Below are 14,937 nucleotides of genomic sequence, written 5' to 3'. Positions count from 1 at the left end.
TAATTTTTTGTATTAATTAGTCTTTGTATTAATTCAAAAAGATAAGCAGCTCCTTTCCTGTAAAGAATTCTCACTGCACTTGAACTCAGACTCTGGAGCACTCAGCAGAGAGGAGTCTGGGATGGCCAGCCAGAATCAGTCAGTCGGTTTTCTTTCTTCTCAATCGGATATGTGAGATAGGAACTCTAGTTCTAAATATTAGGAAAGGAAAGAGGGAATATGACAGTCTGCTGCAAACCTCAGGAGCAGGCAGGACGCACTGAGTGGAGCGTGCCATCCCATCCACCTCTGTTCTTTCTCTCCCTCTGCAGGACGACTTCCTCCTGATCCATTATGATAAAGGGCCCTGCAGGAACAAGCTGGGCCACTCCAGGGCGTCTGTCATCTGGCATCGGACACAGGTAGGAGGCGGCGCACCTGGGGTTTTGATCTTGGGGACAGAGACACAGAGAGAGAGAGAGAAACAGGACCTGTGTGTGTCATTTCCAGAAGACTTGCCAGCTGATCAAAGATCTCCCATATAGAAAAACAGCTAGTAAATGCGGTAGCTGCCAGAGTTTTTCCTGGACTGAGATTATGCTTTTGATAGGCCTGCCTAACATGAATGGTGGTGGTGGTGGTTTAGTCGCTAAGTCATGTCCAACTCTTGCAACCCCATGGACTATAGCCTGCCAGGCTCCTCTGTTCATAGGATTCTCCAGGCAGGAATACCGGAGTGGGTTGCTATTTCCTTCTCTAAGGGATCTTCCGGATTGAGGAATCGAACCCAGGTCTCCTGCATTGCAGGTAGATTCTTTACCTAACATGAATACGCCCCACGTTTTAACACACGGTGGTTCTTCAACATCAGACATCCGATTGCTTGTGCCTACTCCTGGCCTTGGTCATGACCTACTGCACATGGTCCGTCCTTGCTGGCTCTTATTGAAGAGCTTCCCATAGAGGCCCCCGGGTGAGTGCGTTAGCCATAGGGAGGGATGAGAGGGAAGGGATGGAAAGGTCCCCGCACGGTGATGTCTAGGCAGCTGGTCGGTGGGGTTATTCATACTTTCAGCAGATGTTTACTTCCTCCTGTGTGCCTGGAGCTGTTCTAAGAGTTGGAAACACGCTGGTGAAGGAGATCAATGGAGCTTTCCCTTATGGCTGCACATCTCCTGTAGGGACAGTGAGCCAGGAGCAGTATAGGGTGTGAATTGAGCTGTAGGGGAGGGGTGATTGGGAGGGGTCTTTAGATGGTGCGGCCCGGAAGGCTTCTTGGAGGTGGTGCCTATGGCCAAGGACTGAGTGATGGGGAGCTGGTGGTGGGAGTAGGTGGGACAGGGGAGAGGGGACTGTTCAGCCAGAGGAGGGACAGTTCATACAGGGGGACAGTCTAGGCAGAGGGGATAGCGTTGGGCCGAAGGGCAGAAGTGTGGCATGGAGGTCCATGCGGACAGAGCAGGAGGAGGTAGCAGTGGTCAGAGATGATCAGGGTGGACCCCATGGGCATTGCAGGCCATGGTATGATGTTCAGGTGTGCTGTGGGCGTGGAGGGAAGCCCCTGAGGGGACCGGCAGGCAGGTGTCAGTGCAGGCCAGCTCCTGGGGTAGGGAAGAACCTCAGTGGGCTCCAGCCTTGTTCTCAGCACGTCTCAGCACAGCCCCCGAGGCAGGCCATCTAGGAGTCGCAGGAACTGAGTCTCAGGGGTTTCCTAGGAACAGAGACAGGCTGCCTGTAACTGTGCTTCTCCCGTGATCTCCACTGCAGACCCCCTGGCAGGGCCAACGGGTCTCTGGCCGGCCAATGGTAGACAGTCCGGCTTTGCAGCTGTCCTCTCCGCCTAGTATCGAGGCCAGTGCTACAGACAGTGTGTCAAAAAGGCCCGTGGCTGCATTCCAGAAAATCGCTTTTAAAAAGCAGCAGGTGGCATTGACTGGGGTGCAAGTTGGGCAGTTCTGAGTGCACTAAAACCCATAAATTGGGCATTAAGTGGCTGAGTTGTAAGGTATGTAAGTTATAGCTCCATAAAGTTGTAAGAACAAAAAAAAGCACAATGGACTGTGAACTCCATCCAGCCCGAGGGCCAGTCTGTTGACCTCTACGTGAGAGCGGATTTGAGCTGCATTTTATTTTGCCTTCCGGGCCAGCACGGCCAGCTCCAGGGCTCCCCCACCCCCTCTACACTGGAATAAGACACCAAACAACAGAAACAGACTCTCGAGCAGTTCTAAAGGCCAGGAGGCTGAAGTCGAGGTGTGGGCAGGGCCTCTCTCCCTTGGAACCTGCAGGAGGGTCCCCCTGCCTCTTCCAGCTCCAGGTGGTGCCCTGCGATCCTGGCTCCTTGGTTCACAGGTGTGTCCCTCCGGCACTTCACCTTGTCTCTGTGTCCAGACGTCCCTCTTAGTGAAGACACCGGTTGTAATGGATTAGGGTCCCTCCTGGGAATGTCATCTTAACCTGATTCCTTCTGTAAAGAACTGAAGAGCCTCTTGATGAAAGTGAAAGAGGGGCGTGAAAAAGCTGGCTTCAAACTCAACTGTCAAAAAACTAAGATCATGGCATCCAATCCCCTCCCTTCATGGCAAATAGATGGGGAGAAAGTGGAAACAGTGATAGATTTTATTTTCTTGGGCTCCAAAATCACTTTAGAGACTGTTGGACAGAAAGGAGATCCAGCCAGTCAATCCTAAAGGAAATCAACCCTGAATATTCATTGGAAGGACTGATGCTGAAGTCCCAATACTTTGGCCACCTGATGTGAAGAGCTGACTCATTTTAAAAGACCCTGATGCTGGGAAAGATTGAAGGCAGGAGGAGAAGGAGACGACAGAGGATGAGATGGTTGGATGGCATCACTGACTCTAAAGACATGAGTTTGAACAAGCTCCAGGAGTTGGTGATGGACAGGAAAGCCTGCTGTGCTGCAGTTCATGGGGTCGCAAAGAGTCAGACTGAACAACAACAACAGCAATCTCTGTAAAGACCCTGTTTCTGAACAAGGAGCTGTTTTCTCTCCTTCCCGTGTCTCCACGTGGCTGGAGTCACAGCGAGCTTCCCAGGAGTGCCTGAGTGCCGGTGGAAACTGTCACCCTGTCCGATAACAAGGCTAGGCTGTGTGGTCACACCTCAGCCCTCATGCCTTTTAATTCTCAGGAGTGAGTCTTGTGTTTCTGGGGTCGTGAGCGGAGGTGGTAACAGGTACTTGGATAACAGGCCCTGAAGAAATGCAGAAACCCGGACAGGGCTTCCCGGCCTCCATCATTGTTGAGGAAGAAGCCTGTGGACACCTCCCACCAGCTCCTCTTGGCCTCATCAGTCAGCACCTTCTAGGGACAAATGCTCACTGCCAGCTCTGAGCAACCCCTGGAGCCACGGGGACAAGGGATGTGCCCCTGATCTCAGGCCCCTCTCAGGGCTGGTGAAATTGAGCAGAGGCACCTTCAGTGTAAAGCAGGCAGGCTGCTGGCCCTCTGAACTCATCCATCCCCTGCCTTGAAGCACACACACGTGCAGCCAGTGTTCTGAGAAGTGTTATCAGTTGGCCATGGGGTGGGGGCAGTGGGCAGGCTACATTGTAGTTTTGGTCTCTTCTGCGGTGTCAACTCTCCTGGGATAGGCGTTTCAAGCTGCCAAGGTGATGATGCCATTGCATGCAGAGCTGGGAAGAGACGTGGGAGCCACCCCCTGTATCCCCAGACACAGCCTCTCTGACCTGACCTCCGAGCATTCAGGCTATGATGCGGCCGACATTCACGCCATGTTCAGTGCCCAGTTTCAATGAACATAATGTGTTCTGATTGTTCTACCATCGCTTTGACTTGGTTTACTGCTACCAAGCCCTGGAGTTGTGTTGAAGAACTCTCTCTAGGGGAGAGGACTCAGATCCTCCTGGACTCCACTGGCCCGGTTCATCCCATATGCCCATACTGGACATTTGTGAAGGCAGAGACCCTGGGCTGTGCTTGGGGGCTGGTGATGGTCACACAGACCAGGCTCTGCCCTGATGAGTGGGTGCCTTGAGAAACAGTCTGAGTGGTTAACCGCTCCTTTAAATCAGGGTTTGTCTGGGGTGAAGGGTCCTTGTTTCACGTGATTCCCTCTTTATCCTCTGTCCCCACAGTATATCATTTCTGTCTGACATGTTTATAAGATGCTCACTAAGTGGTGATTTTTGTTGTGAGTTATTTGCTTCCTGTCTTATTCTTTTCTGACTTCTTTCTGACTATACCTCTTTCCTCCTTTTAATAATGGAAGTGGATCCTGGCTGCTCGCTGCTCAAAAGCCGATAAAGAGGCCAGGTTGGTTGGAAAGAAAGTTTGCTTTATTTTGGAAGCTGGCAATAGGGTGGGGTGGGAGGGCGAAGGGTGAACACCTGTCCAAAAGCTGACTTTCCCCCCACCCTCGGCAATCAGGGGACAAGAGCTTTTATAGACAGAAGGAGGGGGCAAAAACAGCACAGTCAGCTCGGTCTGTCACCTTCACATTGGTCATCGGTGGTCTGACCAGCGTCATCTTGATTGTCCTAAGTACAGTTAATCTTTAGTTCCAGGGTTGGTTTGTTCCCATCTCCTTGAGGACAGTTGTCAGAACTGTGGCAGCTCATGTCGTGACTGCAGTCCAGTCATCATGTAATTAACTCCTCCGCCAGGTGGGGGGTTCAGTATCTACAGGACAGCTCACAGGACTTGGCTCGGAATGTTATCTCTAGCCCTTGAGGAGGAACTGAAGGTCCTTGACTTTGCTTAATGACTTAAACTGTTGTTATTTGGTCTCCTTTGATTGTTTCCCTTTGTTTCTGTGTATTCTCACTTCTCTGATCAAACTTGTTCTTTGGCTAAAGTATTTCTGCAGACAAAAGGCAGACAAAGGACATAGGGCGGGGGCGAGGACCTTTAGGGTCCTGCTTTGTTTCACTATCACAATTGGAAACGAACGGGTAACCTAGCTGGTTCGACAGCACTCCAAGAAAGAGACAGGGTAGACTGAGTGAAAGCGAAGGCATCTTATTGACCAAGGATGTGAGCATCTGGTCAAGGGTTTTGGTCTGTTTTTAATTCAAGAGTCCTTGGCTCCCTGGAGAATGAGAGTGTGTTCCTAGTGGCTGAGGTGGTTCAAGGTGCCCTGCAGATCAGCAATGCCTTCCTGTGGGTTTTACGTATTCTGAAATAGCCGTGTGTGTGATTTTATGAGTGTGATCTGAATTCAGACCTCACAATTGCACTACTGACGTTAAGTTCAGACAAATGGACATAGCCAGCTCGTCAGAAAGCATGGACTCTTAGCATAAGCACAGTCTAATTTATAAACACCATGTGATGTGTGTGTGTGTGTGTGTGCACGTGTGTGTGTGCAGCTGTGTGCATGCACCTGTGATAGTTTTCAGGTAAAATCAGAAGTCAAGGGACACTTTCGTTCACCCCGCTGTGATGCTGTAGCATATTATCATATTTCAGAGCTGATACTAACCCTCAGAGATGTTTTACTTCATTTGTTTATCACTGAGAAATCTGCTTCCTAGGTGGCGCTAGTAGTAAAGAACCTGCCTGCCAAGGCAGGAGACATAAGAGACACAGGTTCGATTCTTGGGTCGGGAAGATCCCCCAGAGGAGGAAATGGCAGCCCACTCCAGTATTCTTGCCTGGAGAATCTCCACGGACAGCGGAGCCTCGCAGGCTTCAGTCCATGGGGTCGCAAAGAGTCCGACATGACTGAAGTGACTTAGCACGAAGCCCAGAGATGTGAACACAGAGTCAGAATTAGAACCACAAGCCCCTGGGTTTGTGTACTTACCACTCTGAACACTAGGTGGCAGATGAACTCCACCTTCAGTTCAGATTACTGCTGTAGCAGCTGATGGAGGGAGCCAGGTAAGGGGTAGCCTCCCAGCTTCTTTGTCCAGCTTCCCTCCCTGATTTGAATGACAGCATACGTACACTTGAGGCTTATTTCCTTTGCTATGTACTCAACTCTCGGGGTAAACGTATGTTTTAAACCAAATCAAAATTTCTAACAGTACATGTTGGACTTTAAACTCCAGGAATAACACAAGTCTTGTTGTTCAGTCACTGTTGTCTGACTCTTGGCGACCCCATGGACTGCCGCACACCAGGCTCCCCTGTCCTTCACCATCTACTGGAGTTTGTTCAAACTCACGTCCACTGGGTCGGTGATGCTGCACCATTTCTAGTCCCTCCCTAATGCACCTGTGTATGCCTTTCTGCTCTCCCACATGGAGTGCCTTATCCCAGTCATTCCTGTTACCACCCGTCTCCTCGTAAGCCTTATAATCTCAGCCGTTTCCTGTTGCACATTCTCCTGCCCATGGCTCATGTACGTGTCCGGCTGCGGGTCTCCTTTACACCCGGAACCTGATAGCAGTTTTTGTAAACTATATTATTATCAGCTGTAACCATGCTGTCTTTCCCCCAGACTGGGTGGTAGCTGAGAACCGAGGTCTTATGTGCCTCTGTGTTCGCAGCACCTAATACAGTGCTGGGCTCAGAGGATGCTTGATGGCTAACTGAATCTATAATTGAATGGATGTTTGGTTACTTTGATGAAAGGAGGGAAAGGGAAAGGAAGAAGAAAAGGGGGAAAGAGAGGGAGAATGAAAGGAAGGAAGTGAAGGGAAATAACTATGGGCAGATGGATGGATGGGTGAGTGGATGATGAGTGGGTGAATGAATGGGTTGATGGATGAATGGATGGATGATACAGGTTGTAGATAGATGGATAGATGGATGGACAAGTGGAAGGAGAGATGATGGATGTATGGAAAGATGGATGGATGTTGTGCGTATAATGCATGGATGGATGAGTGGATGCATGGATGGATGGCTGGATAGATGGTGGATATACGTGGGTGGATAATGGATAGATGGGTGGGTGTAGGTGAATGTATACATGGATGGATGATGGATGGATGGATGGATAGATGAATGGATATAGGTGGATATAGGTGGATGGATGGATATAGGTGGGTGGATGGATGGCTGGGTAGGTGGATGATGGCTGAATGGGTGGTTGTGTGGCTCGTACTTACACTGTGGAACCTATGGACCAGCCCCCTTACCCTCTGCTCCTGTTTCCTTCTTGCAGGTCGTGGGCATCTTTGCTGGATTTGGGCTCCTGCTCCTGGTGGCCTCCCCTTTCCTGCTCCTGGCCACTCCGTTTGTACTTTGCTGCAAGTGCAAGTGCAGTAAAGGTGACGACGACCCTCTGCCCACCTAGAGAATGGTGCGATGCTGGAGCAGGACCCCCGCCTGCGGGAAGCGTGGTTCCCCCACCCCACCCCGCTGTCCCCCTCTCACTAAACATCTCTCTTGCCTTATGTGCCCCATTGAGCTTCACAGTGTCACGCCAGGACGCCGTGATTACAGGGACTGATGTCAGGTCGTCGGCCGAGGCCCCAGGTGTGGTCACCCCCGGCATGGGGGAGGCAAGGCTGGCGTGGGTGGGGCGCGTCGCACAGGGTGGGTCTCTGCAGACTCACCGAGGGAGGTGCTGTGCGGAGCGCCCCCCACCCCGGCGACGTTCTCCCTGTCCCGCTGGACCGGGACCCTCCGATGTTGCCCAGGGGACTTTGTCATGCAGAGTGCAGTCTGTCTCCTCCCTGGCTTCGAGCTGGCGCCTCCTCGTGGCTGAGAGAAGTCCTTTAAGGATCGCGTTCCACTTCAGACAGAATCCGAGTGTTCTGACTTGAGAAAAGCACTCTGTTTATGACAACTCTTTTTATTACTAATGGCATTTAGTAAAATCCTTTTTAGAAGGCGTTTCCCCACACCGCCCCCCCACCCCCAACCGAGTAGTGAAAAATCAACACGGTGCATCAAAACCATTGTATGCCTTCTCTTGAGATGTGCGATTTTAAGAAGTTATGGTTAAATGGCCTTTCTGGCTCGGCCACTTTGCAGGAGATTTAGGAAGCCTTGTGTGCTCTTTGTGTCTTTTCTTGACGCTTGTGGAGACTTTTGGGATTGCTGTACGCTGTATACTGTTATCAGCGTGTTTCCCGTGTCTTTAAACAGTTGCATTTCTTTAAACATACCGATGCATTTAAAGGAACATCTCCCCCCTAGGTTTGCCTTTTGTTTTCCTCTCTCTGGTGATTCAACTCGACTCACAGGGCTCCTCTCTGTTCACCCAAGGATCAGCAAATATTTTTTCATGTCTTCAGAAACCAAATGTTTTACTTGGTAATAGTTTTGTCGAGAATCCCTGTGGTTTGGCTGCAGCGTCAGTCCCCTCAAGCAGATGAAACCAATCAAATAGTGACCCTGAAGTCCGGGGGAAGGGCTTACTGGCAGGGGGCTGGGGCACAAGCTTCTGGATGTTCAGTTTTTGAAATGACTGAGTTATTCTGGAGAAATCATCTCTCTTACACAGTTCCAAGTCTCGCTGCTTACCCTACTGCCCCTGCTGAAAAAAATCTTCCGCTTCACTGAGTTGTTTTGATTGAGGGGGTATTACCACTCGATCTTTTACAGCTGTGTGTGACCGTGACCAGGGCAGGCGGATGCCCGGATCAGTAACACATACCGGGCTCCATAAGTTAACTCTGGGCAATGTGTGCTTTACAGACAGTGGACTTTACTGTGGCTTTTAAAGAGCACGCTGATTTCATCCAGCTTAGGACTTCTAAACACAGTAGGCGATCGTTGTGGATTTATCATGGTGGAACTTTTTAAAACTTATTAAGCATTCCACGAAAGAGTAAAATGAAAATGAAGTCTTTTATCTCTGCTGTTTGCCTATGTCAGGCACATTTGTACAGCGTGGTGGTGTTTTGTATCCTTGACTTCTGCGTTTGTGTATCCATCTCAGGTCCTCGATTACCTTCTGGTAGAGAAATGACTTTTATTTGTTAACATTTAATCAGCTTAGGAGAAACAGGATCACTCTTTCGCTCTAGGATTCATTTTCTTTTTGAAACTGAAGCCATTTTAAGGAGCCAGTCTGTGTCAAAATTATGTGCAGAACAGCCTCCAATATAACTACAGTTTGAAAACTCACTAACGATAAGAACATGCCCGGGGCCATCTGCCTGGATGAAGCCGGGGCACTGAGTCTCTGTAGCTGGAGGTGCTGCCATCAGGGTCAGGCCTGGGGGTGGGGAATGGCTTTTCTGGAGAGAGCGACAGCGCCCTGGGCCTGAAGATGAGCTTGGTGGCCCAGGCTTGAGAGCTCACTGCAATTTGTGAATGCCCTTTAAAGTCCTCATGGAAGACAGCAGGCTCGCGGCCTGTGTCCAGTGGTCCACGGGGCAAAGCTCCCCATCCCAGGTCAGCCTGTCTGTACTTGCTGCTGCCCATCGCCTCCAGGGGTCCAGGCAGTAGTGCCCCTTCCTTCAAGGTGGGGACCAGAGCTGTTGGAAACGCCCCCTTCCCTGGGCCAGAGCTCAGGCCCTTTCATTCCTAGCAGGCTGGGCCGCCTGTTCTCCTGGGGGAGTCCACGGGTAGACCGTGCACACCCAGAGCCCCTGCCAGCCCTTTGCCTTTAGCCCTGATAGTTCAACGCACATGGTGCGACCCAGGTAGGACACACCGGGATTCTGGGGTCACCCAGGGTCTGAGTCACATCTGCTTGCTCTGAGTTTTTACATCAAGCCTGCCTGAGAGTGGTCGGTGTGATCAGGAAAAACAAAAATAAAGCTGTCTGTTCGCTAGAAAGACACCAGCAGGGTCTCGTTGAGATCCTTTCGGAGACATGCAGCATCACCATCCGACTCCTCTCCTTTCAGCGAGGAACGCCATCCCTGTTGTTCGTGGGGACGCAGGATGGACTGGGCCTGATGTCAGGTGTGCACAGGACGTGGGAAGATGGCCCGTGTTGTGGGTTCTGACCTTGCCATCACTCCCAGGAAAGCCTGGGTGTTTGACACTGTGGATGTGGTTGTAATTGAAGATGACCTTTGACAGGTGGTGTTCACACTGACCCTGTGGAAGCACACGTCTGTTGATTCATTTAGAGGCCTTTAATTCTGGAGGGGGTGGGGAGGGGAAGGAGAACACAGAGATGGACCGTGGCTGAGTGCCCCTGGCCAGGTGGGGGTGACGGAGGGTGTGGTAATATGAGTCCTTTGGGAACGGACGGCGCAGTGAGGTTTCACTGGCCATGCCTGGGCTCTGAGCCTGGCTCCGCCCTGCGTCCTGTAGCCTGGCCAGCCCAGCTTTACCATCGTCACCGAGGACCAGCGCCTTCAGGGGCATCGTTGTAGATGATCACTCAGCAGAGACCGACCCAGGACCTGAGCATAAAGAGAACATTTTAAGGCCCGAATGCTGGCCCATCAGTGTTTCCTCCACCCCCGGGGGGAGCTAAGGAACCACGTCTGCTCCCTCTGGCATCTTTTTAAAGGGGAACAGATTCTCTTTACAGCATACTGTTTCTTAAAACCAGTTTAAGAACCAGACCAATTCCTGATTAGCACATAGGACCCGGGGAAAGGGGCTTATCAGATATGCAGAAATTACTCCAAGATGATTTTACCTTTCTCACCTGTTTTCCAAAAGTTACAAATTATTTTGCAAATTAGAAGAGAGTATTTTCCCTTGGTTGTCTTTAAAAATAAGAGTACTGGAAAGAACCAGGGTGGGTTTGTTTTTTTTTTTTTTGGTCTATTTCTCAGATTCTCATTGATTAATAAATACCTGTCTATGTATATATAAATCACAGTGAAATCATCAAGAGAAAACATTTGCATGTATAAAGCTTCCTGAAGGTCTCTCAAAAATACCAAAGCTTGTTTATTCCTTATCATTAACCCAAGCCCTTATGAAAGGAAACAAAATGAAGAGTTGTGACTGGTGTTATCAAAAAATGCCAGCTGGAAAGAAGGGGGTGCATGAAAGCAGAATGACTGCTGCGTCCCGACCCGGAGAGCCTGCTGTTTGGGGGCACCAAGCCCATGCTCACCCCTCCTTAGTTTGCACAATTCTGTCTTCCGAGATTCCAGCAGCCTTCAGGGAGGGGTAGGTACCCAACCTTTCCCTCATCTCGTGCTCATTTTACCATGGGTGTATTCTACTCTTGTGTAAGAACATGCATGAATGAGTCATGCACATGTATACATTATGCATTTGACAAGTGGTGGTAAAAACAAACAAAAAAAAAACCAAAACAAGTTTGGTTCGTGTTTCTGAAATGTCAGTACATTTCGTGCCACTCACACTGTGATGTATAAAAGAGCTGTTCGAACGCCTTTTAATGTCGTGTTTTGTACTTTGGAATCGTATAGACAAGTTTGATTTGTAATTTCAATACATATTTTAAGTGTATTGTGTCTTATGTAGTTTGTCCCCCACCCCTTTCGAAGGGATTTCTTTTTAAAGATATTTTGGCTGGAATACAGGTTACTTTTGTAAATCCTGTCTGGCTCCATCTTTCTTACACTCTTAGTTGACTGCTGGCTTGAAGATTGAAAATATTGTGAGGATTGGAGGTGGACGGGAGAGGGTCCTTATGCCACTGGGAACACAGCTTTTAAAAAAATTGAGTTATAATTAACATGCAGTAGGATAATGTTATGGGTGTACTTCATTGTGGTTCAGTGTTTTTATACATTATGGAATGATCACCAACAGTAAGACCAGCAATCATTTGTCACATGGTAGCTGTGACTGTATAAAGGTGTTTCAGTCTTACTGACTATATTCTCTATGTTACATTACATCCCAGAACTTGTCTCACAGCTGGAAGTGTGTGCCTCTTCATCTCCTTCTCAGGTTTTATCTATCCCCCAGCCCCCTCCCTCTGACAACCAAGATTGTTGTCTGTAACTATGTCTATTTCTGCTTTGTTTTCTTTGCTCATTGCTTTTGTTTCGTAGATTCCACGAGAAGTGAAATCACACAGTCTTTGGGTCTCAATGTCCATGACTCATTTCACTTAGCGTGATACCCTTGAGGCACATCTGTATATGCTGAGGTTTTCTCTCTTGGGAAGTTCTCAACTCTCTCGAAGCCAAAATCATGTTGGGTGCTGGGTAAGTGGGCCCCACACTTGTGCCTTCTCCAGGAAAATGACATCAGAAAGCACCTCAGCCTCCTTTCTCTGCCTCCATCCATGGAAACAAGTACTTAAAAAACTACCGAAGTTTATGGGAGCGTCATAAGAATCAGTGATCATCCTGTCATTGCTAGAAAAAAAGAGGAAACGTGGATGCTGAGTTTAATAGGCGAAAAAATTAGTAACTCTTGAGTATTCCACCTTGATTTTCATTTGCTTCATCTAAATTTCCTGGAAGAATATATATACTTCACTTATTAACATAAAATGAAAGGCTAGGAAAAGGCGGTTAGTTACCTGTCCTGTGGCTACAGTTTAAAACCCATCCTCAGCTTCCCTGGTGGCTCAGTGATAAAGAATCCGCCACCAATGCAGGAGATGCAGGTTCGATTCCTGGTCCGGGAGGATCCACATGCCGCGGAGCATCTAAGACACAACTGCTGAGCCCGAACTCTGAGCCGAGGAGACACAACGAATGAACCCAGGCGCCCTGGAGCCCACGTTCCACCACAAGAGGAGCCACCGTGATGAGCAGCCCTTCCACCACAGCCAGTCAGTGTCCCCCGCTTGCTGCTACCAGAAAAAAGCCAGCACAGCAACGAAGACCCAGCACGACCAAAAATAAGTAATTAAAAAATAAATACTAGCCATCCTTAGACTCTGGGGATGCGGGTGCTGGCATTGCAGACACGGTGTCCCTGCTCACGGGGGCTCCTCGTCTGGAGGGAGGCCGATCTGAGGGTCAGAGACCAGGGCCAGGTGTGGCCAGGGTCCTGGCGGCTGCCCTGTGGCACTGGGGCCAGGACGGGTGGTCAGGGAGGGCTGTAGGGAGAGTGAGGTGTGTGGACTGGGTCTAGAGTTGAGGAAGCATCGGCCAAGCAGAAATGAGGGAGTGGCCCAGTCCAGCAAGCGCAAGGACTTTGATGGGCACGCTGGGGCTGGACGGCCACTCAGGGGTCCCCCCTTGGGAGGCACAGCCCACAAAGTTCCGGGGCTTCATTCTGAAGCTGTGTGTGTCGGGGGTGCATCAGCTTTCTAGGGCTGCCACGACAGAGCCCCGCAAACGACTGAAGCAACGGGAATGTCTTCCCCCTTGCTTCTGGAGGCCAGGGGCCCACGGTCCACAGGAAGCAAGGTGGCTCCTGAGAACCCCGAGCGTGGGCCCGTGCCAGCCTCCCTCCCAGCTGGGCTTTGCCAGCCTCCCGGGCAGCCCTGGGCTTGTGCGGGCCGCCCCCTGGTCTCTGTCTTCATCTTCTCATGCTCTTTCCCCTGTCTGCCTCTCCGTCTCTGTGTCCACATTTGCTTCTGTGAAGACTCCAGCCATTGGATTAGCCCCCTCCCCAAGTCCAGGGTGACCTCAAGCTGACCATTTTCAAAAGCCCTGTTTCCAGATGAGATCACAGTCATGGGCACTAGGGATGCAGATTCCAGCATGTTCTGGGGTCAATAGCTCAGCAGGTTCGTGGGAGCAACCCACTCCTCCCTTTCTGGGAGCATGGTCTGTGGGTGGGACAATCCTGCCCCAGTGGAGGCCAATCCAAGGAGGCAGACAAGAGTCAAAGGCAGGGGGTTGCCGAGCTTCCCCAACCCTGAAAACAGCCCTGCCCCACTCCGGTTGGACCTCAGGTCTTCAAGCTGACCTGGAAGGTGGGAATCACCCCAGAGGATACTCTGCTGAGGAGCAACTGCTTTTAAGCAAAATATCTCTGTATGTGTGTGTGTGTATACACATGGTGTGTGTGTGTGTGTACACATGATTTGTGTGCATGTACATGGTTTGTGTGTGTGTGTGTACACATTGGTGCATGGATTTGTTCTCCCCGCAAAGAATACTCTTCTCTCTGCCTGCACTCGCCCATATCACAGACTCTTAGGGAACTCAAATTACGGGGAGTAGGCAGGTGTGCATACTGACTGCAGGCTTGTGTGTCTGTGTGTGTGTGTGGAAGATTGCTGTGGCCGGGTCCTGGGAGAGAGAGTAGCTGTTGATGTGGCCAGACCCCAGACAGCATCAAATCCTCCTGTTTCCTGGGCTCTCAGTCATTTTTAAATGGCCATTCCCACTCATTACTGGAGCTTTCACAACCCACTCCTCCCTTTCTGGCATCACGCAGCCGTGTGTTTAGGGGTGAAGCTGATGTCCAGTGGGAAGCCGAGCATCATGGTCAGGAGTGTGGCCACTGCCCACAGGGTGCCCTGGGCCCTGGTCTCCGGTGGGTGAATTCTTAGGCCTGTGTCTTACCAGGGCATCCTTTTCTTCATTTGAAAGGGAGGGTTAAAATCCTTCATGGGACTTTTTTATCTTGCTTCTTTAATATGTATTTATTTAAGATTTTTATACAAAAGAAATCAGTTTTGGAAGTTTCAGAAAAGTAGACTCAATTGTTTTACCCAGGAATTTTTATCTTGCCTTTTTCAGTACTTATCTAAACTTTTTATACAAAAGAAATCAGTTTTGGAAGTTTCAGAAGAGTAAACTCAATTGTTAGTTTTATCCAGGACTTTAGGACATTAATATTATAAATACAGATTTTTTTCTTGTTTGCATCAAGTCTGACATAGTAGAGACTGTTAGGAGCTTGTCAAATGGAGGAATAAATTGCCCTCTGTGTGTGTGTGTGTGTGTGTGTGTGTGTGTGTGTATTAGAGGAGTGTCAGTTGCTTGGGTCATTCAATTAAGAAATCAGCCATTAAATTTGAACTGGAGATGGACAGACCGTCTAGAGGCGGAAGTCTCACTCTAGATGTGCTATGAACTGGGCCCCTTGGGTTACGAATAGGCCAGGCAGTTTGCTCTCTCCATGCAGGCGTTGATTCGAGTGCTCCCAAGTCTGCCTGGACTGTGATCCCCACAGCGCAGTGGGAAAGGGGCTCTGGGAGAACTGGCCATCCCATAGGACGTGGCAGCCGGTGGGGGACAGGTCTGCCCTGCTGGACTCCTGTGTTGCCCAT

At 49.9% G+C, this 14,937-nt stretch overlaps 1 protein-coding gene across 6 annotated transcripts in view; it reads left to right on the top strand.

Annotated features, from left to right (window-relative positions):
- The window catches only part of RNF144A (ring finger protein 144A), a 128,592-nt gene extending 118,228 nt beyond the window's left edge, over nt 1-10,364 (top strand). For all 6 annotated transcript variants that reach the window (XM_019970736.2, XM_019970735.2, XM_070799180.1 and 3 more), the window contains 2 exons: nt 312-401; nt 7,078-10,364. In XM_019970736.2, the coding sequence (XP_019826295.1) occupies nt 312-401; nt 7,078-7,209 (222 nt within the window). In that variant the 3' untranslated portion in view covers nt 7,210-10,364. The remainder of the gene's footprint in view (nt 1-311; nt 402-7,077) is intronic.
- Nucleotides 10,365-14,937: the final 4,573 nt, after the last annotated feature.

Source organism: Bos indicus, chromosome 11 (genome assembly GCF_029378745.1).
Source record: "Bos indicus isolate NIAB-ARS_2022 breed Sahiwal x Tharparkar chromosome 11, NIAB-ARS_B.indTharparkar_mat_pri_1.0, whole genome shotgun sequence".
Classification (NCBI taxonomy): domain Eukaryota; kingdom Metazoa; phylum Chordata; class Mammalia; order Artiodactyla; family Bovidae; genus Bos; species Bos indicus.
Note: the sequence above shows the minus strand (reverse complement) of the source record. Positions and strands in the feature narration are given on the sequence as shown.